Source organism: Brachypodium distachyon, chromosome 2 (assembly GCF_000005505.3).
Source record: "Brachypodium distachyon strain Bd21 chromosome 2, Brachypodium_distachyon_v3.0, whole genome shotgun sequence".
Classification (NCBI taxonomy): Eukaryota; Viridiplantae; Streptophyta; class Magnoliopsida; order Poales; family Poaceae; genus Brachypodium; species Brachypodium distachyon.
This window is the reverse complement of record NC_016132.3, coordinates 6,028,025-6,053,299: the sequence shown is the minus strand read 5'-3', so window position 1 is coordinate 6,053,299 and position 25,275 is coordinate 6,028,025. Positions and strand designations below refer to the sequence as shown.

At 42.3% G+C, this 25,275-nt stretch overlaps 2 protein-coding genes across 3 annotated transcripts; one reads left to right on the top strand and one right to left on the bottom strand.

Moving 5' to 3' along the window:
- The first annotated feature begins 4,432 nt into the window (after positions 1-4,432).
- Positions 4,433-8,441, top strand: LOC100821595 (eukaryotic translation initiation factor 3 subunit L). Its single transcript, XM_003565904.4, has 7 exons — positions 4,433-5,033; positions 5,133-5,464; positions 5,752-6,091; positions 7,570-7,718; positions 7,802-7,895; positions 8,021-8,092; positions 8,178-8,441. The coding sequence occupies exons 1-7, from the start codon at positions 4,500-4,502 to the stop codon at positions 8,220-8,222; spliced, it is 1,566 nt and encodes a 521-aa protein (XP_003565952.1). The 5' UTR covers positions 4,433-4,499; the 3' UTR covers positions 8,223-8,441.
- Positions 8,442-11,358: 2,917 nt separating this feature from the next.
- Positions 11,359-21,098, bottom strand: LOC100835395 (transcription factor MYB3R-1). 2 transcript variants are annotated; one of them, XM_010232351.3, is made up of 12 exons: positions 20,817-21,098; positions 20,003-20,182; positions 19,874-19,928; positions 19,169-19,226; positions 18,278-18,372; positions 18,062-18,165; positions 16,346-16,474; positions 13,975-15,751; positions 13,481-13,677; positions 12,579-12,663; positions 12,115-12,318; positions 11,359-11,888 (listed from the first exon to the last, which is right to left on the bottom strand). In XM_010232351.3, exons 2-12 carry the CDS (start codon positions 20,116-20,118, stop codon positions 11,754-11,756), a joined length of 2,955 nt encoding a protein of 984 aa, XP_010230653.1. In that variant the 5' UTR covers positions 20,119-20,182; positions 20,817-21,098; the 3' UTR covers positions 11,359-11,753. The 2 variants fall into 2 exon arrangements, with proteins under 2 accessions (XP_010230653.1, XP_014753766.1); XM_014898280.2 differs by having other exon boundaries at positions 13,481-13,674.
- Positions 21,099-25,275: the final 4,177 nt, after the last annotated feature.

The following is a 25,275-nucleotide window of genomic DNA, read 5'->3' as shown; positions in this document are numbered from 1 at the left end:
GGCCGGCGACGGTGCGGGCGGGTGGCGGAGGAGCCGACCAACCACCCCGGACCGACCCCTGGCTCCGGAGGGCGCGCTGGTCGGGCGGATGCGGATCGGAGGGGGGCTATTGGTCGCGAGCTTGAGGCCACCAGATTGGTGGGCGGCTTCTTCGCTTGTGGTGGCTTCTCTTTCCCTTTCTTCTTTGTGTGCGTGTTTGTTTCCCTCTCGCTTTTTTTCGGTTAGTTGTTTATGGGGCGTGCGAGAGATTAGCTGTACAGCGTGTGTCCCCTGTGGACATTCAGATTCTTCTTGGACGACGATGATAATGGAGACTGCATTAATACAGAGGGGGTTAAGGCAGTAGTTAGGTGACGATCCGTGTTGGATCTGGCCACCGGCAGCGTGTGTTCTCGTGTGATGTGAGCTGGCCGACACTCCAGCTTTGGGGGCTTGTGATTAGTTATTTTTATTTAGGTAACGGCGTAACTTATCACCTTTTTAAGCCCTATTTGATTAGCACGGATTTTAAAATACAGGAGTATAGAAATCAAGATCAGGATGGCACGCTATTTTGAACACTATCAGATTTTTTTTTTAAAACAAGCATATATTAACTAAACAGAGGGGTTACAATACTCTCAACATGAAAGCAGGTACAGGTGCTTCGTTGCACAATTAAGATAACAATAATAGCGAAAACAGTCCAAAGACAGAAAAAACAACAACCGGAGTCTGATGACGAATCAGTTGAGAAGGCTGACACACAACCACAGCTGAAGTCTTTAAAGGCCTCGAACGTGCAAGCCAGCCGTAGAGCAGCGACTCTCCTGACAATCATGTGGGCATGTGCACAGGAGGTTGAGGGAAATTGAGCTGTAGATCTCTAGGGTGCAACACCGAGCTCAGTTTGAGTCTTTCTCGTCCATCGCATCTGGGGATCAACAACGATAGCTCTCTCACTTGCCATCGGTGATTCAACCCGAATGGACGGGAAACGCCGTCTTCAGAATGTCCATCAACTATTCTTGTATCCAAACTGACAAAGAAACACATGTCATCGATGAGATCTACACCCCCGATGAAAAGCCCCAAAGCTCAAATGGCAGATTGACATTGCACAACTGGGAGATCTAAAAGAGCAAGTCTATGCATAATCATCCGATCAAGATTCAACCCAGGGTAGCAACTGTCAGCATTGGAACTCTAAAAATTCTAAGGCTCAACATCAAGACACCTAAAACCAAACTTCAAATCAACTTTTCTCCGGTTCACCTCTAGGATCTGGAACTCTTTGCAGTACCCAAAATCCTCAACATCCATCTTACCACCACAGGCCACAAGCATTGAAGAGCAACAGGCATGTGAAAATATAGCAGCCTCCGTAGAATAGCTATCACTCAAATTCATCTTCATGGTGTAGCTACATGGGCTGTAACTGTTAATGCTCGTGGAAGACCAAGAGAGGCAGCCGGAAGAGCAGAGGTTAGGGAAAGCACATAGATCATTCCAACCAAACACTGCAATCTCCAGGCGAATAGGGTCCAGCGCTGCCCACCGGCAGATCTGGCGACCAGAAGGTGTGCCCGACCACTGAAGGGACCACACGGAGCTGAGGGCCAGCGCCCCAAGGGCGGCTGATAGCCTCAAGGGTGTCCCGATCTTTCGATGAGATACCTAATTATCGATTTGGTAGGAGGTGACGTTGACGATTCGACTACAACCTAGGAGGCAACGCCTTAGCGATCGATACACCAACTCCAGAAGGTTATTGATCCCGCGGGGGCATGATCAACCTGACCACGAAGGTCTTTGTTTCTGCAAGCAATCGAAGAACAAGCAAGAACAAGATGAAAAGCAATCTGAAATTGCGAATAGGAGATATGAAGGTTCACGAATCTGGATACTCAATATAGTTGAAGTCTTGATGACGGTAAAACAGGTGGTCTAACCGACACACGCGATTACACGAAAGTAGCAAAGGCTAAACTTTATCTAATCAAAACCCAAGGCTCCATAGGGGGGCTCATGGGGTATAAATAGGAGGGGAACTAGGTGGTTTTCGGCCAGGCCCTTGTGGGACTCCGAAACGGCCTAGGAATCCTCCTAAAACACAACGAAAACATCTAAAAATTGGCTGGACCCTATTACATGGCCTTAGGCCCAATAAAACAAGGTTATAACCCTCATCTTTGGCCCATAGATACCCATTGGAGGGGGAATCCTTCACTTGGCCGAAATCCCATTGATGAAGAGGATGCGGCCTTCTTCTCATCTCTTTATGGCAGTTTCAATGTTTTGAAATCAACACTTGAGCTACCTCCCGCCACCTTGTTGCCACCTCCATGGTTTGCTGTCCAACGCTGATCCTTGAGGTCCAAGCTAGGTCCTTCATTCCTAAAACACATAAAAGAACCCATCTTAGGCAGCAGCATATTCTCATTAATATTAAATGAAGTACCGAGGAATGAAAATACCTGATAATTTAGTTGTCGTACACGAGCTCTAATAATTGGTCCATGTATCTCCGGTACTTGAGGTGTAGGGGCTGTGGTTGTATCATTAGTTGGGATGTAATGCTCGTGGAAGACCAAGAGAGGCAGCCGGAAGAGCAGAGGTTAGGGAAAGCACATAGATCATTCCAACCAAACACTGCATCTCCAGGCGAACAGGGTCCAGCGCTGCCCACCGGCAGATCTGGCGACCAGAAGGTGTGCCCGACCACTGAAGGGACCACGCGGAGTTGAGGGCCAGCGCCCCAAGGGCGGCCCACCTGGAACCCGGATCCGACGCCATCAGAGCCTGTATGATCCACGATCCAATGAAACAACCGCCGGATCTGAAAGAAGTTGGCCTGGATCTACAACGGGAAGGTGGAGGAAAAAAATTCACCGGAGAGTAAATCGACCAGGAGGTGGCTTTATTGGAAAGAAACAGAGGAAAAGGAGGAGCTAGCACTCCAGGCTGGCTCTTGTTCACCTCTTCCGCTGGAGACAGAGAAGGGGATTCCAAGACAGCCATGGACGGGATTTCTCCAAGAAGAACCGTCGAAAGGACGACGGGAAAGATTCTACTAGGTACTAGAGACGCACATACTCCCCTTCCTCTCTCACTCCGGCCGGCGGCGTCGGCGGAGGAGAGAGGAAGGGGGCAGGCGAGCTTAACGGCAAAGGCCAAGCGAGAAGCTTCGGGAGAGAACCGTGGGTGGAGAGGGGTGGGTGCTAACACTCCAACCCAAAGTCCTATCAGATTCAAATGGTGTTTGAGTGTGAGAAACGTAAGACTCCAACAAGCGTGTTGCACTCTCCTGGATTATGTGTGTATAGGTTTATGGGCATATGATGCAGATTATTGTTTCGTATTTTATCAAACACAAACATGATATGATGTTTTGCTTGTATGGATGGATCTCACCCGTATATGTGCTTGATATTATTTGTCACCATGTTTTAGATAGATGTTACACCTGAACCCATGAGACCCGGTTCTAGTTGATCACATAAGAAGCCTTATTTCTAAGACTTTGATGCTCTTTGTTTTCTTTCTTTTAAATTTAGAATCATTCTTTCAGTAAGACCAGTCAGTCTTGCAACAATTGGCAACATGGGTGCTATAGAAGGATCCTTCTTTTAGGTCGCTTGGTAGAGAATGGGGGTCTAGTGCACCCTATAGTTGAAACATCATGAAAATTATGTTTTGAAGTTTAAAAAAAAATCTGAATTTGTGGTCTTTGTAAAAATACCAAATCTAGGGAGGAAATGGATACCTCAATAGCGCTATTATGCATCCCAGATTTGATATTTTTACACACACCACAAATCAATGAATTTCTACACGAAAATGTACAGATATGTAGTATATATCTATACTAATACTACAAAAAAAAATCAGATTTTTTTGAAACTTCAAAACATTATTTTTATGATGTTTAAACTATAGGGTGCACTGGATCTCGCGAGCCAAAAATCCTCTTTCCTGCATAACTTCCTTCTATGAGAAGTCTTGAACTATGATGAAATTTGTTTATGCGAAATTCGATGTTGGACATTTTATGCCGTGCAAAAATTGATTTTCTGATGCACTGGAGAGTAGCATCTGTATATCAATCAAGCAGGGACATCCATGTCTGTTTGCTATGATCAGCCGAAACTCCGTTTCTTCAGAATCTGGAGTCCATAGTTGATTTGCCGAACGTTTCTACAGCTTCTGTTTTCGCCGGCGGAGGCAGGATTCGTTCGGTTGGAACCTTTTTTGTTTTTGTTTTGACAATTGTTCAGTTGGAACTTTTTTTTTGAGAGGTTTTTTTTTTTTTGAGAATTGTTTTTTGAGAGGTGTTCAGTTGGAACTTGGAAGCGGATTCCATGATCTTCCGCACCAGGCTTTACGGGCCGCAATCTCAAAATCCAGCCCACGCAACAAAACAAATCGGCACCAACAAAATGCCTGCGTCCTGATACACCCCCGAACCGCCGCCGCAACCCCGAACCCTAACCAAACCCTCCCCTTCCCCCGAGCACACCATGGCGTCCGCCTACGACAGGGAAGACGGCACCGCGCCGCCGTCGCACGGTGGCGGCGCGGCCGACGCGTACGACCCCAACTACGTCCCGGACTCGGTGAAGACCTTCGTCGTGCACCTCTACCGCCACATCCGCGACAAGAACGTCTACGAGATCCACCAGATGTACGAGGGCGGCTTCCAGCGCCTCTCGGAGCGCCTCTTCCGCGACACGCCCTGGCCCTCGGCGGAGGCCGTGGCGCCCTACTGCGACGGCGACCACGTCTTCCTCCTCCTCTACCGCGAGCTCTGGTACCGCCACGCCTACGCGCGCCTCTCCCCGCTCACCGCCAGCCACCGCTCCGAGTCGTGGAACAACTACTGCGACCTCTTCAGCGTCGTCCTCCACGGCGTCGTCAACATGCAGCTGCCCAACCAGTGGCTCTGGGACATGGTCGACGAGTTCGTCTACCAGTTCCAAAGTTTCTGCCAGTACCGGGCCAAGCTCAAGAACAAGACGGACGACGAGCTCCAGCAGCTCAAGCAGTTCGACAAGGTAATGTACTCCGTAGCTTTTTTTCTCTCTGCTAGACTCGTTCTTCCTTATTCCTGATTACGACTGACAATCTAGCCGCACTTGCTGAATTTTGTGCAGGCGTGGAATGTTTACGGGGTGCTCAATTACCTGCAAGCGCTTGTGGAGAAGTCTATGATCGCGCAGATCCTGGAGAGGGAGAAGGAGGGTCTGGAGCAGTTCACTGCCACTGACGGGTATGACTACGAGGGTGGGAGCAATGTGCTCAAGGTGCTGGGGTACTACAGCATGATTGGACTGCTCAGGATACACTGCCTTCTTGGGGATTACCACACTGCCCTGAAGTGTTTGGCACCGATCAACCTTAACCAGCAGGGGGTCTACACCATTGTGATTGGGAGTCACATCTCAACCATCTATCACTTTGGTTTCGCAAACCTTATGATGCGCAGGTACAAAAGTCTACTGTCCTTTTATGTACCAAACATACCCTCATGGACTGTTGTCTTTACTTCGTGCTGCTCCTTACTCCATACATACCTAACCAACATGAAATGTTTTGGTGGCATCTGTATACTTGTCAAGTTAATTGAATCGTCCATATAGCTTATCAAAGATTAAATATTCTTTTCTGTGTAAACCAATATGTGGATGTCATTTTGGTTCTGCTATCTTGTAATTTCCAAAGTTGGGAATAAGTTATTTTAGCTAATACACTGTATTTGTTTTATAATTGTAGGTATGTTGATGCCACACGGGAATTTAACAAAATTCTGCTTTATATTCTGAAGTATAAGCAGTACCATCAGAAATCTCCTCAGTATGACCAAATTCTGAAGAAAAATGAGCAGATGTATGCACTGTTGGCAATTTGTCTCTCTTTATGCCCGCAGAACAAACTCATAGATGAAAATGTTAGCACCCAGCTGAAAGAAAAGTACAATGACAAAATGACAAAGATGCAGAGGTTTGATGATGAAGCCTATTCTGCTTATGATGAACTGTTTTCTTATGCCTGCCCTAAGTTCATTACCCCCTCACCTCCAGTTCTCGACCAGCCGCTTACCAACTATAACCAGGTAAGGTTTGTTTTTTAATATCGTAGTGATGATCTATTTATTTTCGGTTGAGGCACTTCACTTATGGCCTTTCTGTTTCATTGCCATAGTCAAATTAGACATTTAGTTACTTTTTGTGGACCAATTATCACAGTGAAGTTTGGAAGGCTGTTGCTGCTGATTCAGTCACCACAGTAAACTTTGGTGAAAACAATACAACCCTTTTAGTTGGAAATCCATATTCAGGCTCAGTTTTTGTTGCTGAACTGTTATGTGCTGAACTTATTTTATAATTTGCTGTGGAAAAATAGACATGGAAGCAGGAAAAAGTTGGTTAGCCAAACCCAAAATAGGCAAAAGCTGGTTAACATAGCTGGATTATCTTAATCCACCTCAATACCAAACTCAGCGTCAGCCTATTAGTCATGCAATTATAGGGTGACGCCTCTTTCTTCCTATTCAGTCAAACATCTCTAGCAGGGTTTTTGAGTCGCCAAGTCGATTGGTCTCGACTCGACTAATCGACCCTAGCCGAGCTTAGTAACCAGGGGATTTAGCAGAGAGAATGAGAGGCAAGGGGGAGATTGTGGTTTTGGTGCTGGAGATTGAAAGAGAGGTCATGGTTGCTGGAGCTCGGCAGTGGTAGATGACGGCTGTAGCTCAGGAAGAAGTCCAGGTCATTGGTCAAGTATTAAGGGTATTGAATGCCTGGCCCATGAAGGCCCATTTAAAAACCTATCTTTCATTAAGCCATCCAGACCGTCCACACTTCTTGAAGGTATCCAAACCGTCCGTCAAGATTGAACTTTGAAGTGTTGTGAAGTACTCTCTGTTCTCCCTTCTGATGCAGCGGCCAGCAGCTCTCTGTTCTCCTTCCTGGCGCCTTCTCTTTCCCCGCACACCAATGGTTTCCTTACCAGAGAAAGGAAATCTCCCAAAAAAAAACTTGTCTACGATTCCAGTCACAAGGCTCGGCGTTCCTAATCACCTGACTAGTCGGAGCAAGTTGCAGTAATAGCCCACGAATCGTGGGACTTGCTCTGTGAGTCGAGTCACAGCAGCAAGCTGCCATCACTGCACCGGCTAGTGCGCTCGTCGGCGACACAAAAACCATTATCTCTAGTGTGTTTATGTGAAAGGTTCCAATGTTTTAATCTGCGTTTCATAGGTTCTAAGCGGACTGGTAAATATAATACTTTTCATATCTCTTAGGTTCCTTTATTTTTTGTTGCAAATGGTTAGTTGTAGGGTAGTAGCACTCGTTGATTTATTGAAAAGTTGTTCTTTTGAATATATTTTATTTGGATGCCTTATTGTATAGGCTTTGAGTTATTATGCCTTTAAGAATAACTAGTGGAATTGGCATCTTGATTCTTAGTCTGATCGCGTTGTTACACACTCTGTAACCTATTGTCTTCAATTGAAGTTGAAGCTGTTCAACTATAACCAGGAAGAAGATGTGCAGGATTTTGTTAACTATTTTCAATGTTATCTAACAGGATGCCTACCGTCTTCAATTGAAGTTGTTCCTTTATGAGGTGAAGCAACAACAGCTGCTTTCTGGGATCCGGAGTTATCTAAAATTGTATTCAGCAATAACCATTTCCAAACTTGCCCAATACATGGAAATGGATGAGGCAACACTTAGGTCTGTTTGATTAAAGTTTGTTTGTGTTGCTGATTTTTTTTAGTATTTGTGTGCATAAGAAACTAGCGCAAATATTTGGACAGGTCTATCCTCTTGACATACAAGCACAAGATGCATGCTGTTGACAGTAATGGAAAAATTGTATCCAGTGCAGACTTCGATTTCTACATTAATGAGGTAATGGTGTAATGTACCATAATTTTTCACAATTTTGTCTCCATGTGATGCATTTTCCTTCTTCAAATAATAATACAACTGGCTGGTATTGCCTAATCTTGTATAATCTATTTGCAATCATGCAGGACATTATTCATGTTGTGGAGTCGAAACCAACCAAACGCCACGGTGATTACTTTTTGAGACAGATTTTGAAGGTAATTCACACCGCTACTATTTCCTCTTATAAATTATGGATTTGTGCTAAACTGTAGTTTAATTTTGTTCCTTAAAATCCTACAGTTTGAAGAAACGATTGCTGAATTGGAAAAGGTACAGCTTGACTGAGCATGGTAGAGATCATGGAGGGGAGAAGCATCTCAGCATCCTGTTTTCTATTTTTGTTTTGTCCTATTATAATGAGAGGCATATGTAACGACTAATGTTAGCAGAGCATTATTCGTGCCATCCGGTACACCTTTTGACTCGAGTGAAGAACTGGTCATTCACTGTATTACCCGCTTTCTGAAATCCCGTTTGCTATTTGAGCATTCCATCAGCTTACTAGTCGTGATACCTTTGTTTTCCATTTTGCATGCTTGTTAGTGCTTCATTACACGTGTCTAGACGTTTTTTAAACATAAATACAATTGATACAATATGAGCCGGAGGAAGTAGTTATTTCTGCCATTGTAGATTTGGCTACAGTACTAATCTGGTACTACTGCCTTGTTGTTGAAATATTACATGTATCTAGACACTTTTTATGAATAGATACATTCATATTTGGACAAATTTGAGACAACAAATTTGAGACAAGAATTTACGATAGGAGGAAGTATGACTTAAGTTTTTGTTTTTGAATATCGTACGCCCTAGCTAGGCATACATTACTTGTATTAACTACTCCCCAGCTAGGAGTATTAACTAGGTGATTACTTATGTGTTGCTGTGGAAAATTCTATTTCCATATCTTAACATGACGTTAGCAACAAATGATAATAATAATATGATTAAATGCGACCAAATGATTTTATCATCCATGACACATATGCAGCGAAACAAGAGTAGTAATTTTGATGTATATGGACATTAACAACTTCAAGAAAATTGGAAAAGAGAAGCTTAAGGAATCTGATTATTCATGGTTCTTGCAAGATCGACATACGTATCACGAAAATTTGGGTATTTGATAAAATATTTATATACAACATGAAGATAGAAAATCATGCATATAATGTGCATAATGTGGTTGTGATGTTGAAACTTTGCATGCATACGATATGGATGGTGATGTGGACATGTTGCATGTATAGATTGCAAACATTGAATACTTGTTTCGACAATCGAGGTGACGCCACTTGGCTCAATTTCCCCTATGAATTGCTGAAAATCCACTCTGGGAACCTTTCTTGTGTAACTTCGGGAAGGTAAGGGGCCACGGCCATCCCCAACTCATGAAATTCCCCAAAAGTGTACATTTTTCTTCCCGCTGCTAATATCCTCTTTTTGCTATCCTTCCTATCAGTTGCCATAAATATCAGCATTTTAGTGGAGATTATAGATACATCAAGGAACACATACATGGTGCAGGTTTGTAAAAATACATACAAAAAGGATACATGCATTCAGCTGGCATGACTCGTATGAAATCTATAACTAGGACCAAAGAAATACGCAACAAAACACTGCGATGATGCTTCTGGTGTAAAAGGAAGACGCTTTTGGCTAGGTCAGGTGAAAAAGGAAGAAGGTACTACGGGCAAGCCATCAAAGAGATGTGGGAACTATACTATCATGTAACCAAGATCTCCATGTTTCGGGTCCAGTTGGTGTAAGATGTCAAGATTTTTCTATAGGAATATGGCAGGAGTTCTGTTGTCCAATTAAGAGGAGAAATAGTACAACTAGCTTTGGTCGAAGGGTCGAAGTTAGAAAAAAAAACCCCACACAACAACTAACTAGCCACGCAACACCTCGTGGCCATCCTGAACGCCTGGAACTCTTCACAACAAGCACCGAGACTTTTCTCATCCATCAAGCATCACAGAGAAAAAAAACATGAAGAAATAGATCCCACATCAAGCATAGATCCATTCCTATGAACTAAATGCACGAAAGAAAAAAGGTTCATATTCCTATGGATTTCCTCCACTATTCTTGTGAGAATGTAGGAACAGGAAAAAGACAGGATACATGTTCAAAATAGATGACTGAAATACACAAAAACTTTATGACTCTCGTGCATGATTTGTAGGAATAGGAAAACACAGGAATCCTAATAAAACGGTCAATTAAGGTGAAACCACCAACAAAAGTAAAGGTTTAATGTTCAGATGTTCAGATGCCACTAAATATCATTGTCTCGTGAACTCAGTCTAACTCAGGTGGTCTGGTTCCATGTGCTGGAACCACAACACCCAGGCTCAAGTCTCAGGTGTCACATTTCCCTGGATTATTCCAGGATTTAACCGGCGCTATTCTTTCAGTGGTAGGTGACGTACCCGTCAACAACGAGATAATCTCTCAAGATATGCCGGCTCAGTCTTTCGGAGGTTCTCGTAGGAGTAGGGTGTGCGTTTGTGCGTTCATAAGGGTGAGTGTACGTGCGTGTTGTCAACGTCTGCGTTTGTACTGTATTATAAAAACATCATTTTCTCGTTTTTCGTGCAAAGAAACTAAAAAAAAGGTATAAGTGGATTGTAGAAATGGATCAAAGGAAAATTTCATGTGTTTTCGTATGCTTCATTCCTTTGAATCAAATGAGTGAATAGTGCGTCTAAAGGGAATTTTCCCTATTCCATGTTTTTTCTATGAATCAAAGAGGCCCTTAAGTGTGGGTGTGCAGTAGGCTCTAGGAGAAGGTTTAGGACTTCAGTGGCATTAGTGTCCTTCCTGGTAAAGCATATCTAGCAGATCCCGCAAAAAGCGATTTGCAAAATAGTTGTGCGGATTATTGAAAAAACGTATGTTCAGTGCCTCTGAGCGTTGGGAAGAACAAATCCCGCAAAAGCAAACCACAAATTTAAAAATGAATCTTCACACGAAATATGCGGGGACTGTCCGGCACATTTTCTCACTCCAAACCAGGAAACATTTTGCGGATCGGCCTTTTGCCGGATCTACCTTCTCAAGGTTAACCATCTCAAAAAAAAGAAGGTTAACCATCTCGATCTGTTAGCAGTGTGAATGTTCGGTAAGTATATTTGCGTTATTTAAATATGGTGCCAATTATGTAGATTTGGGGCAGGACAGAGGGAAACAATTACGCATACATAGTCTATCCTTTTCTTTTTTGAAAGCGAGCGATGCATAATCTGGTCTATGCCATCCACAAACAAACAAAAAAAATTGGTCCAGGTGGTGGGGCTTGCGAAACAAACATATTTTTGCCGGTGTATGATGACAGAGAGCAGATTCAGATCTTACTAATGCCTCCTCTGCGGCTCTACCAAGCATACTCCGTTCAGGGTTATGATGCTTAAATTGACATGTAAATATGAAGTATTGTACCCAAACATGACACCCAGATGAATTCAGAATCCAGAAAAAGGAAGTCTAGATATAAAAAATAAAAAATATACAACTAGGCAACTAAGCCAGCTCAAATCTGTCCGGTTTAGCAGGCTCACCAAGGCAGTGAAAGTCTGCATTGTGCGATATGAACAGATAACAGGTATAAATGAAATGATACAACTTTCAACAGTCCAGAGATCCTTTCTGGGCTGAAATGGTGTACCGAACGGCGGCCAGGTCACAGATTACGAGGTAATAACTGGAGCAATGAATTAAGGGGAAAATTGGGTGCTAGGATTTACGAGAAGACATGTACATGCTGGCTGGTAATGAATCTCAATTGTGTATTCCTCTTAAGGCTAGCTATCGGAAATGTTTCACGGGGTGGGAGGAAGGAATGGGTGAACTCAGAGATCTCGCCAGACTGCTGCCGACGCTGTTGCTTGCCGTTCTTACAGGTGTGGCACACTCGTTGAAGTCGAGGACTCTTGCCTCAGTCTGCAGTGTTAAATGAAATTAGAATTGCAAATGATATTGCACTTTCGAAGCATGATATAGAGTATTGTTTGTAGTCAATTCTCAATCTAGTTCGTTCAAAATTGGTCGAAACTAACACGGTTGACCAAGGGAAACCATAAAAAGTGGCAAAGAAATAAAATTATGATCTCCTCAAGACTTAAAATCACTATCCAGGTACAAAATGAAGCAGTTAAGAACAACGCACCATGATTTTAGTTTGTGACTTGCACGTTCCTGTTTCCTTCTCGACATCAATGTTTTCCTTGTTTTCCTTGCTGTTATCACGTTGGTTGCCACTCGACAGGACCTCACGGGCATCTGCCAAAGCAGCAGCGCTCTGCACATTTATCCTCTTCATCAATCCTAATGCATCATAAGTTATGTCGGCTGGGCTGACGAAGTAGGACCCCTGGGAGGAACATATGGGCACGAGTAAAGATATCAACCAAGCGAAAGAAACAGTATGCTTATAATGAGTAATACATGACAAAAGCACTTCTCATGTGCCAAGTCAAGAGTAGAAAACAACAAATATGAGAGAGTGAATCCTAGTCCTCTTGATTCGGTTGAGGATTAAGAACATGGTGCATCAAATTATATGCTGGTTGTAGAAGGTTGATCAGATGAAACACATAAGGGAAGAAAATAAATTTCCAATGCTAAGTGTACCTTATATTGCATATTTGTGAACCAAGGGGACTTCCAAGCTGAAGGAGATTCCAGCCCTCTTTTGACACCAGGGGTATCAGCCAATCTGAAAAGAGCAGCGGTTCAGAATAATAAAAGAGTAACAAAAGAACAAAAAGAACAAACAGACTGGCAATTTACTATCGATGTGTTCTTCAACAGTTGAAATGAAATGGCATATGCTGATTCCAGTAAGGGGGTCAGTACATAAATGGCTAATTATCATTTTAGTATATAGATAAATCAAAACCTCGGGCAAATGATGTTCAGTTTCAGAGTAAAGATGGCAGCACTTGAAGGAATGTGCTAGTTTCACACAAAAGTATTCGTCACAGGTAAATATTTATCATTAAGTATTTATCAAATATAAACAAAATAGTAAGACCGATGTGTTATTTGACAGTTGAAATCGAATTGCAGATGCTGATTCCAGTAGGGGTCTAGGGGAGTCAGTAGATAAATGGCATATTGTCATTTTAGTCTAGAATTCTAGATAAATCAAGATCTCAGGCAAATGATGTTCAGTTTCAGGGTAAGGATGGCAGCACTTGAACGAATCTGCTAGTTTCAGAGATAAGTATTTATTACTAAATTCGTAAATCTAATAGTTGAATAAGTATGTAGGAAAATCTTCAGGCTAATGAACTTGTCCATTAGTGAACAAAGCATAACATAGAATGATGACAACTTTGCCAGATACTAGTTCCAAAATCACATCGATGCTTGCTACTAACTAGATGAGGATGAAACCATCACTCAACAACAATAAGTTGCCATAAAACCTGCATATCTTAACTCTCACATAATATGAGCTATTAACGACTTAACTTAAAGAAACTGATTTGGAAACTGCAAAAATCATTTGGGATAGTTTGAGATCTTACATGTTCACATATCCATAATCTGTATTAATGCATGGTGACGATTTCTCAGCAATGAGTTCAGTGGACTTTGATTTAGCACATGCTCTTTCTTTACAGGCCGATGAAACTTCAGGATTTGTGTTTATCTTCCGATCCATAGCATTTGAGCCATGATCAGGGAGGTCATTTCCCTTGTGCTCAAGAAAACCTGCAGGCTGCTGCAAGGAACAACAATTTAAGTAAGAACAAGGTCAACTGACCAAGGGAAAAAAATTATATGCCTTTTTTCCTCACTCTGTCCAAGCCCACACATATGCCATGCATGGCAAAATCATTAAAGTATTTGCTACTCTAAAAAAATAAAAATCGAAGATGCATAGAATTTACTGGAGTAACTATGCTCACTGCTATTGCCACACCACAATAACTATATAACCGCTAGCTTCTGTTCTATAGAAAGTATGGTACTACTGACTGGTTAGGTATAGATGAAAAACTGACTTGAAAGTACTTACTAAATTTTCTGGAGGATCATCATTATTATTGACCATATTTGTAGTGGAACATTGTTCTAGTCTCGCCTGCTCGTCCATAGGATGGTTGGTCCCTGCATTTCGTCCATCTTTCTTCTGCTCACTTGTTTCACCCAAATTTTCCTCTTTTTCATCAGAGAACTCAAGTTTCTTCTCCAAAGGTCTAAAAGATGCAGATGCTTCAGTACAAAATACTGATTCGGTAACAATTGCTTCGTCTTTAGAGGCATTCATGCAACATGTTTCAGCAGTGATGGAGGATGTGCCTAACAGGCCACAGTCCTTTTCTGTCCCACTTTTCTTCTCAATTCTTTTGTCTGGAGTAGGAGATAAGAAATCTCTCGGACGTTTCTTTAATATTGATGGTGTGCGTATGAAGCTTTTGGCGGCACTCTTCAGCAGAACACCAGGACTTTCATCCTGGGAAGGGGAGCCCCACAGTCTCAATGGAGTGGTTATATCCATGGTTGAGCGCATCAACTGTCGAATACCAAGGGGACTATACTCTTGGAGATCACCAGAAGTTACAAGATCGCAGCTGACAAATGGAACATCCATGCTTGGGAAGCGAGGTGGTTCGTAAAATAGGGCTCCCTTAACTTGCTTTTCATCTGGTTCGGCCTCACTCTGTGGCAGTGAAGGTTCTTTGGTTATACTGGTGGCAGGTTCTTCAGCATCAGGCAACTGTTGGTCCCCGTATTCCGGCAATCCTTCTATAATAGCAGAAGCACCATGTCTACCATCACTACTGCTAGGGTTAGCAGGATGCTCCAAATCACCAAAAGAATCATGTCTGTGTATGACCGCCTCTGACTGAGAAACTGGCATATCTCTTGGCTCCGATCTATCATCAGGTGCATCAGGCAAACCATTAAAACAAACAAGAGATTGTGGTACGGACATCAGTGGACCCTGGACATATGCAGTCTCCATCATACTGGATGTATGTAAGGGGTTAGGTGGTGCCAAAACATTGGTGTCCCCTTTAGAGGAATATGCAGCTGACAGGTGATTTACTGTTGAAAAGGAATCAGAATCAACTAAATCAGGTCCAGAAAGAAGACTCTGTAAGGAAACATCTTGCCAAAGTTCTGATTTCAAACAATTAGGACTGCCAAAGTCAGCCTCGGACATGAAATGTAGATTTTGCTCAGGTCCAGAGACACTCGGTAACATCGAGATAGGCATATCTGGAGCTATATCATATGGTACCAAAGATCTCTCATTACTCACTGTAGTACAAATAGTCTGGTTGTCTGCAAACAAAGAAGTACTTGGTGTTTCATCTATATCCATCTGCAAATTCATACTTTGACCAAACTCCTGTTGCAAGTTTGTATCTGGATCAAAGTTAGAAGAAGAAACATGGTAATGAACATCAGACGAAGCAGATGCAACACCCTCCATGGAAGGATAGCATGCTTCCTGACACATAGAAGATTGAGAATCTTGTGCTTCTATCTTGCTGGGATCCTCATTTACTTGTACATCACAGACCAAGGCCACATTAGCATTCTGCGAGCTAGAAACTATGTCCAATGACGATTGAATACACGCTGATGAATCATCTAACTCCCGAACAGCATTGCTGCCACTCTCTCCACTGTTTTGTCGCGTCATAGCAGGCGAGGAGTTACAGTGCACAGGGTATTCAATAAGTGGGAGACATGAGACTTGAGCAAGTAAACCTGATGACGTATATGAATCAATTTTCTTCTTTACAGAACTGTTCCAGTGGTTTTTAATTGAATTGTCCGTCCTGGTAGAAGAAACAGAAATTTAGTTCCCAAAACTTCCCGACAAATTGAAGTTCAATAATTTCTGTAGTCTAAAACAGGCAGTACTAGTTAAACAATAAGCATTAGTTATGCAACAATGAGAGAAGGCAAGAATTTTAAAGCTCAAAAGATCTGTCGAGTCACAGCGATGCTTACCCATTGCGCATTCTCTTTTCTTACTGTAATACTCATCTCTACAGCTTGATTAAAAAAGAACATAAATTAAGTTCCAAATTTTGTTTAATAAAACAGAAGAGAACTATCACAGTTGCAACTGACTTGCATTTTAATAGAACTGATACCTAATTTTATCCTCCAAAAGAAAAACGATTTAGTTCCCAAAAAGAAAAACAATTTTGTTCCCTCTTGAGGTTACTACCTTTCCCTATATATAACACCATAGCTTCCAAATGACACCTAATACAAAAGGGGAAGATGTTGAACTTAACAGTTCAGGAATTCAATATGGGTGGTGAAATAGACCCTGGAATAAAAAGAAATCCATTTCACAGGACAGGACTCTTCATGACAGCATACATAAATATTCCCAGCAGCTCATATCACTTTTTAGTTACCTTCCTGGTAAGAACTTTGTCAATTCAGCCCATTTATTTCCATACATTCGATGAGCATGTATGAGAATAATTTCTTCTTCTTGTGTCCATGCCTCCTTGTTTATGCCAGGATTAAGATGATTGTGCCACCTAATTAAAGATAAGACAGTCCATCGTTAAAGCATCAATACTAGTGAAACTAGTGACCGCTATCAATTAAAGCCAAAGGACATGCATAATTAAAATAATTGAACTTTACTTCAACAAAAGCCTACACCGTTAAATATCAAAACTTCATTAACAATGTAAGATGTAGTCTGTCAGGTATCAATGCATATCTACACAATGTACAGACAGGCAGTCCGAAAATAATTCTCAAAAGAAATCTTGTCATTGCATATGAAAGCTGCAGTCTGTTTGCAGTAGCTATCCTGTTGATTTCCAAAAATAATACTGTCACTACATAATAAAATTGTAAGAGATCAATAGTCAAGCGTGTTAAACTAAAATTCAAAAAGGTCAACAGATCAACAACACTATTTCTTCTTTTACCTAAAGGTCGGTAAATCTGAAATTATAACATCAGTGCTCCTGAATTCTAGTAGTGTCAGCTAGCAGCGCCAAAAGGTGCCAGCATTACTAGGTTATGGTATATTGACATTTTATTCAGTTGATCTTTCTGAAATTAATGCAGTAAAACATTTGTATCTAAAATTCACATGTGGAGTAACAGTGGAATCATAGGGATCATGGAAAGAGGAAGATCAAGCCCTTTGTGGTTTTGCAAAAATCAACCTTGCATTAGTGAATATTGAGATCACTATGTTCTTTAACCGGGAACATGTAGAATTGTGTATCAGTTGCATCAAGTATTCATGTTAGGAAGAGTTAATAATCCCTCCTACCCATATTACTTGTCTCAAATTTCCCAAATATGGATGTATCTATGTTTTAAAAGCGTCTAGATACATGTAATATTTCGACAAGTAATTCTAGCCGGAGGGAGTACAATATTTCCTGGCCTTCAATAAGGTACCACAGACCATGGATGAACTGTGTAATGATATTGTGCTTCAGTTTAAAGGTAGAGATAGAGACTTTGTAGCCTGTGGTACAGCTGCTCTTTGCTGGAGCATCTGGGCAAGTAGAAATTCTTCTTATTTCCAGAAGTTACAGATTAAGGACCTATTAATGTTGTCTTTTCTATTTCTCATTGGCTTGGCTACTGGGATGGACTTCAAAAGAAGGCTAACAGAGGCAAACTGAAGCTGGCTGCTATCAGAATTTCCAAAGTTGCCGTTGAAGTCTTTAATGCCAGCCATGGGTGGAAGCCACTGACAAGAAGGCGAGTTGGTTAATCTGTTAGTGTAGTTTCTTGTTCTGACTTCTGATGTTGGTGGGCGTTTGGATTAGATCGTTTGCATATGTTTGGCTGCGATCAGATGTTCTGTAATTTCATTTCGGCAGCATGTACTGCCTGACGACAGACTCCTTGACAAGATTTTGTAATATTGGTTTCCTTAATGAAACCAGGGGCAAGGCTCCTTTCATCTAAAAAATAATATTTCCTGGCCTTCAAAAATCAAAATATTGATGTGCAAAAGCAACTGGGCAACGCGATTCTCCATGAGCTTACTGTTCCGCATCCAGTTGTTCAACATTAAGTCATATATGTTACTATATTTGCAAAAAAAGTTCTTAGGCACAAGAATGAAAGGACAATTTTTTATGCCATACCGTTCCCGGCATTGCTTTCCTATGCGTCCTGGCAAAGCTTGAGCAATAGTTGACCATTTCTTTGGACCATATTTCCTTACCATGTCAACAATGACTTCGTCTTCCTAAAATTGTGAAACAACCAATTAATGTGGGCCTGTGGGCATAAAAGATTCCCATCCAACGTTGTTTAAGAAATGAGCATGAAAATGGAAAAAGAGCAAATAGTGAGCTTACTTCTTTGGACCATGGCCCTTTGATCAACTCAGGATTTAGAACCTTTTGCCACCTGTGCAGGCATTGTACGTCGGTTCTATCAGGAAAACATTCCGCTGGGAAAGTAGAAAGTATTCTGTCAAAGCTTAGACTTGTGACGAGACGCAGATAGGTGTTCCCAATAACAGGAAAGAAAAAGAAAAGAAAATGAACGCGGTAGAGACTAGAGAAGCATGAGTGAAAGTATAAGCAAATGAAACAAGTGAATGTCTCTAATCATAAAGCAAGGGCAAAAGAATAGAAGAATCAAAATCAAAGGAAGCCAATCTCTAGCTTTTCTTTATCTTTTATCTTTACACATAAAGATTCAAGTTGGTGGTCGTCCGTTCATCCTATTGAGACTACCTCCTAGCTTGTTGGGCAATCACTTGATTGCATATGACATTTTTTTTTTAAAAGTCATGCATTTTTTTTTATTCCGTAGCAATGCACATGTATTTAGCTGGTGATGGTATAAAATGCGATGTTACATAAATGCCAAAATGTTAAAATAAATAAATGAAGACCACCTTTGCAACATGGTACAGGAGAAAAAGAAACTGGCTCCCTGAACTTACTTGCTTTGGTGGACATGTATGTCTAACATTTTTGGGGCCATAGCATGATGCCTACTCTTTTGCTTTACTGTTTTCAATGATGCAGGGTTCTTACCTACTATTTCCCCCTCTTAAGATGATATATGCCATGGATTTTAGATTCCTAGTTATGTTTATGTAATTGAAAATATAGAAATAGTGATAGGGATATTCAACATAAGTAAAAAATAGTAGGCACTACAAAGTCACCATCATAAAGAGTAAACAACATTGATACATAATGTTCCACGTGTATGAATCAGTCCATAGAAAGTACCTATCTTTTTCCAATTTTTCCCATTGTAAGTCTGAACAGCTCTGGACAATATATCATCCTACATTTGAATAGCACACATGGACAATGTTAGACAGTTCAGTAAATAAACTAAGATTTTTTTATATGCCAATCTAATTTTTAATTTTGCATTGCGATGCTGAGAAAATGGGACATTGTGTCAGTGAGGCACTAAGAAACATATATGATATACCCCCAAGAAGCCATGACCAAAAGACTGCTGATTACATGATACCTGACAAGCATGTCATAGAACAAAACTGCAATTAAGTATATCATAGGATAAAGCAGGAAACTCCATGTTACAGGACTGATTTTCTCAAACACCCATGTCATTTCTCATGGATATGGGTTATCCAACTTGTGCAGTTTTGTGCTAGGCATCCATGGGTTTCTATGCAAGAACCTCTCACACTGAACTGCGAATGATGCACTAAACCACCCAATGAGAAAAGGCCTCCATACAAGGGTCAGGGTGTTGCATAAGAAAATAACACATAAACTTGAGTGTTTGCCATTATTATGTATCTAAGGAAAGGGATGCCCATAAATATAATGCACATTTCACAGTTGATCATTCCTAACTATTCTCAGATGTTCAGTCACAATCCAACCCTTTGGACAGTAAATAGCCATTTGCCAACAAATAAAACGTTAAAAACACAAGGCTGGACTCGTATGGCATACCTCTTCAGGGGTCCAATTTCCTTTGGTCGACCGCCGTGTTGGGCCTGTGGTCCTCCTAAAGGTACAGGAGCAGAGAACTATAAGAAAAAATTCAATTGATATGTTGATGTAAATGCCTTCAGTATTTACCCATTGAGCGAGCGTTGCCGCTGTGGCTCGTTGCTGACTTTCTCTTCGTGAGAACTAGATGGAAGTCCTGAAGCCTCTCCAGCTTTCTTTGAGGTCTTTCCTTTATCGCTTGTCATCACGAGTGAAAACTGAATGTTTAATTCTCTCTAGCAGAAGCCTTGAAGGGGTATACAAGTCCTCCTAAAGGTACATGAGCAGAGAACAATAAGAAACGGACTCCAGCATTGCAACCCCCATTTTCAGCCGCGCCCCAAATCGCTTCGGGCTTCCCTATCCCTGGGCGCAAGATCGGGATTCCCCATCCATCAACGAACTTGTCGGAGGTGGGGCGGACGGAGCTAACAATCATGTTCTAAGCGGAGATTTAACGGTATTTGAGAGCGAAAATTTTGAAATTTCTAGTATCTATGCTTAATTCGCCCCTCTCCAATCCCAAATGTTGGTTCTTTGCCCCTCTTACAATCAAATCCTGGCCACGGAGCATTCCTTCCCACCAACCAACCTCTTCCCTTCCCCGCTTCCCTCCTCTGCAGCTTGCCTCCCGTCGCCGCCCTGAACAATCCCGCCGCCGCCAAGACCGGTTGGTCGATCCGGACGGGGGGCGCTGTCGGGGGAGGATGGGGCTCGATCCGGACGTTGGGGCAGGTTACTGGGGGTTGTCTGGCCGCGCTCTCCTCTCCGCGGAGGAAGGCAAAGGCAGGCGGCGGCGTGGGAGAGGTGGGCGTAGGCTCGCCGGCGGAGGCTACGGCTGAAGTTGGCGTAGGCGCTGGATCGGCAGCGAGAGGTTGCAGAGAAATCAAGAGAAGATGCTCACCAGTCTAGGGAAGACCGCCGGCCGGGTGAGCCGCTGACGAAGATGGACGCCGCCGCCGCCGCCGCCGCGCAGATCCGCCGATGCCCGAGAGGAAGAGCGACGAGGATAAGGAAGCCCTCGATCGGCAGCAAGAGGGGCGGGGGGATGCGCTGGCCGCCAGTCGACGGAGGAAGAGGTCGCCGGAGAAGAGTTGCCTGGAGAGGAACGGAGGATGGGGCGGAGCGGGGCAGGCCACGGCTAGCCACTGGCGAGGCGCTCGTTGAGGGCAGTTCAGTTTTTGAAATGGCGAGAGGGGGAGCATATGAGGTGCTTCGAGAATTTGGAAATTTCTTTCCTGGCCCTTGGATCGTGTACCAACGGACAGATTATGAGGCCGCTTTCAAACCATGGGCAAATACCACTGTATAATTTTTCGTGGATACAATAGATCGAAATACACGTCACATACGTTGCCAAATATACGCGCTATTGTCTAGGTGTCACACCCTCTTTTCTTCTTGGCAGCACATGTCACTCTTTCTTGCCACCGTAGTTGTAACCAGGGGCGGAGCTACGTGGAGCCACCCTGGTGCAGAGGCACTGGGGTCAAAAAATAATTTTAGTGCTAATTATACATAATTTATGCTGGTGAAGCAGAGATGTGTGACCGTTGTGCACCAGGCTCCAGCCGGCCAAGCCCACGTCGTCAACCTGAAGCCCACGCGAGTACGTGACAGCAGGCCAGGCGCTACTTGCAGGCCTGGAAGAAGTCGATTAGAAAAAGTCCATCAATCGGTCGATCGTGCGCCCTGCTCGTGATTCAATCCGCCCGTTGCACTCGCCCCTGTCTCGTCATGCCGTCGTCTTCTCGTCTTCCAGTTCAGGCCTGTTCCAGTTCCAGGCAGAAGTTAGAACTCGACAAAAAAAATCACGGCCGCCGCCGCCCGCCGCTGCTGCTCCTTGAACTCGATCGACGATTAGAGGATCGGAGCCGGCGAGGACTGCACGCAAAATTCATCACGCCGTCAGCAGGGCCGTCAGGATCAGGTTCTTCCCTGATCTATTCTTGCCATGAACTCGATCTGTTCTTCCCCAATTACGCTCCATTAATTAAGCTGCTCAATGATCAAACGTAGGTAACTAATAACATGGATAGATATCTTCTGAAACGAAAATCATCGTCACAAGAACAGATTGTTCGTCCAGAAGATATTGATTGGAAAAAGGAGATTGAATATGATCCGGGGAAAAGAAAAATGATCAAAGATTACCATCCTAATCTGAAAGATCTCCTGAGAAGAAAGTACCTGGTTAGAGGACCTTCCCAACCTCGCAGCTGCGGATTTGAATATAGAATGATTGGGGGTAAAAATCGAAGGTTTAATCCTGAATGGTTTGATGAGTTTGGGAGTTGGCTTGAGTATAGTGAATCCAAAAAAAAGCATATTGTTTTTGCTGCTTCTTATTCAGGGACCGTGGCAGTCAAAAAGAAGCTGGGTATGGGGCATTTGTTGTGACAGGTTGGAACGCCTGGAACAGAAAGGCAAGTCTGAAAGAGCATATTGGTGATGTTGGTAGTGTCCATAATCAAGCGTTTAAAAATTGTGATGCTTTGCTAAGAAGAGATGACCATATTGATGTTGCTATCAATATACAGAGTGAAGCCACGAAGCGTGCTTATTTTACACGACTAGATTCCTCAATTGTCACTACTAGATTACTATTGAAGCAAGGATTGGCTTTCCGAGGCCATGATGAGTCAAAGGAATCGTTAAATAAGGGGAATTTTAGAGAATTTCATGATGTCCTAGCAGAGCATGATCTAGCTTATGGCAAGGCATTGGGAAAAGATGCTGCGGGCAATTCTCTTATGGCGTCCCCAGAAGTACAAAAAGATATAGCTACTTGTTTTGCAGAAGAGATAATTAGTTCTATTATGAAAGAAATTGGTTGTAGTGTGTTCTGCTTGCTTGTTGATGAGTCAAGAGATGTCTCTTGCAAAGAGCAAATGGCAGTGGTCTTGCGGTATGTCGATAGCTGTGGAATTGTTAAAGAGAGTTTTGTTGGTTTTATTCATGTCAAAGAGACAACTTCTTCCTGCCTCAAGTCTTCAATCGAATCTCTATTTGTAAAATATAAGCTGAGCTTCAAGCAAGTACGAGGACAAGGATATGATGGTGCTAGCAATATGCGAGGTGAGTTCAATGGCCTCCAATCATTGATTATGAGAGAAAGTAGTACAGCTTATTATGTTCATTGCTTTGCACATCAGATTCAGCTAGTTGTTGTGGCTGTGGTAAGAAAGCATATTAGTAATTTCTTTAATATGATTTCAACCTTATTAAATGTGGTGGGTGGATCTTCGAAGCGAAGAAATATGATTAGGGATATAAATCTTGATCAAGTGCAGAAGGCCTTAGGATGTGGTCTACTTAAAACTGGAACTGGATTAAATCAAGAGCAATGTCTTCAAAGACCTGGAGATACTCGATGGAGTTCTCACTATAGAACATTAAAGAGTCTGGTTGATATGTTCCAAGTAGTTATCAAAGTGCTTGAGTTTGTGGAAGAGGAAGACAGGGACAGAACAAATAGAGATCAAGCACTTGGTCTTTTAGTGTACTTCCAGTCATTTGATTTTGTCTTCTTTTTGCATCTCATGCTGACTATCTTGATAACCACCAACACCTTGTCATTAGCACTCCAGCGGAAGGATCAAGATATAGTGAATGCAATGAATTATGTCAAATCAACTAGAACTCATTTGGTTGGGATTAGAGAAAATGGATGGGAATCTTTGTCGTGCTTAGGATGCTTCTTGCACATAATCTAGTTTGCTAGTGCGTTGTCGATTAAAACTAGTATTCCCAGGACGCTGTTATTGATTAGCTGTTTTCCCGAGTCTGTAGCTTTTGTTTCGTAGAACCAAAGTGGACGAATCTTTCTGTTCTGTGAAGTTTGGATTATCATCTATACATTAGTACACTTCCCACATGTTATATGCTACGTTGTCATTAGTGCAATCCCAATTAGAAACTCTATATGTTACAGCACACAGCCTGTCAAATCTTTCCGTTTCAAACTCCATTCTGTCCAAATCATCACTCCAGCTTCTAGATCCTTACCTAGGACTTAACTAACAGTAATTATGTACTGTTTAGGAAGTATTTTATTATTGTTCTTTTGGTTGCCATTGGGTCTTCATTTGGAGTCGTTGGAGTTTTGTTCGAACTGTTGTTTATTATATTCGTTCTTCGCGCTAGATTATCCGGAGTGCGATTGTGAGGAGTGCCAGGCGACATATGACCACTTCGACTACTCGGGATCAGGCAAGTTACACTTTTGAACATGTAGACACCTATATTTCTGTTTATGCTATTTTGATTTACCATGTGTAGAGATGCATGTGTAGGATTATTTACTTATGAAGTATATTTAAAATGCATTTGCAACTTGTTTAGTTATAGTCCTAGTAGAATGCTTATAGGTCTATTGTCATGCCACCAATTACCCTAGGTTGTAATCTATGTTATTTGCAAATGGTCGCTATATTATTGTATCGGGAGGGTACAAAACTATCTTCAAAAGTATTAAGAGCTCGGACGAGCGAGTATGTTTTTGAAAAATGTTTTCGAAATAAAACAAAAAAAAATGTTTTTAATTGGACGGAGTGGTATGTTTCTGACCATATGTGGTTGTCTACAAGAGCTATAACCCCATAACGGGTGCGGACTCAGGAATTCGATGGGGACCGCCGTCCAGTGCCAGAAAGTTCAAGTCTTTTCCATACACCCAAAAGCTTATCGTACAACCACTCGCTATTATGGGCTCTGGCTTAGTTGAGTAGCTAGCGGGAAACCCTTCCTTTGGTACCGTCATCCGGAAAGGGGTCAATGTGTCCATAGGTGGCGGGCGGTGCTAGGACTAAGTATAGGGGCCACTAGTGAAAGACTTCGTCATAATCTTTACCTGTTGCGCACGCTTGTCGTCAGGCAACACCTTGGACTGATTGTGTCAAGTGGGGAAAGTGTGCAAACCTCTCGAGAGTGTCAAACTAATCGATTAGCCATGCCCCTGGTTACAGACGAATTTTGAGCTACTAAGTCTGGATAAGAGAAGATCTTCTAGTTTTGTTTTCAAAAACCCAAAAACTGTTTTGACCCGATGGAGCCGCATCCACAGAATGGGTCTCAGGAAGAAAGGAATGCTATGTGAGTGTCAGCGGCATGACCCAGAGTGCATAGCTAGGTCAGTGGAGCAGTATCCACAGATGACCATACTTACATTTCCAAAACTATATTTTAGAAAATTGTAGAGGTAGAGTTTTCAAAGGAAAATGTATTATGAGTAATTCAAAAATCCAAACATGCTGTCTTTGCAAAAGGAACCATAAAAGCCTAACTAGAAACTACCCTTAAGCATATATTTGCATTTCTCCTAACATCACAGGTGTAACTTACAAGTACATTCAATGTACTGA

Bases quoted from the DNA above. Each gene is read 5' to 3' on its own strand.
- LOC100821595 (XM_003565904.4), top strand. From the start codon at position 4,500: ATGGCGTCCGCCTACGACAGGGAAGACGGCACCGCGCCGCCGTCGCAC. The intron at 5,034-5,132 runs GTAATGTACTCC...AATTTTGTGCAG, and splicing joins AGCTCAAGCAGTTCGACAAG to GCGTGGAATGTTTACGGGGT. The intron at 6,092-7,569 runs GTAAGGTTTGTT...GTTATCTAACAG, and splicing joins CGCTTACCAACTATAACCAG to GATGCCTACCGTCTTCAATT.
- LOC100835395 (XM_010232351.3), bottom strand. From the start codon at position 20,118: ATGACAAGCGATAAAGGAAAGACCTCAAAGAAAGCTGGAGAGGCTTCA. The intron at 15,752-16,345 runs GTAACTAAAAAG...TTCTTCTACCAG, and splicing joins ACAAAGTTCTTACCAGGAAG to GACGGACAATTCAATTAAAA. The intron at 11,889-12,114 runs GTGCGTTGTTCT...TTAACACTGCAG, and splicing joins AGTCACAAACTAAAATCATG to ACTGAGGCAAGAGTCCTCGA.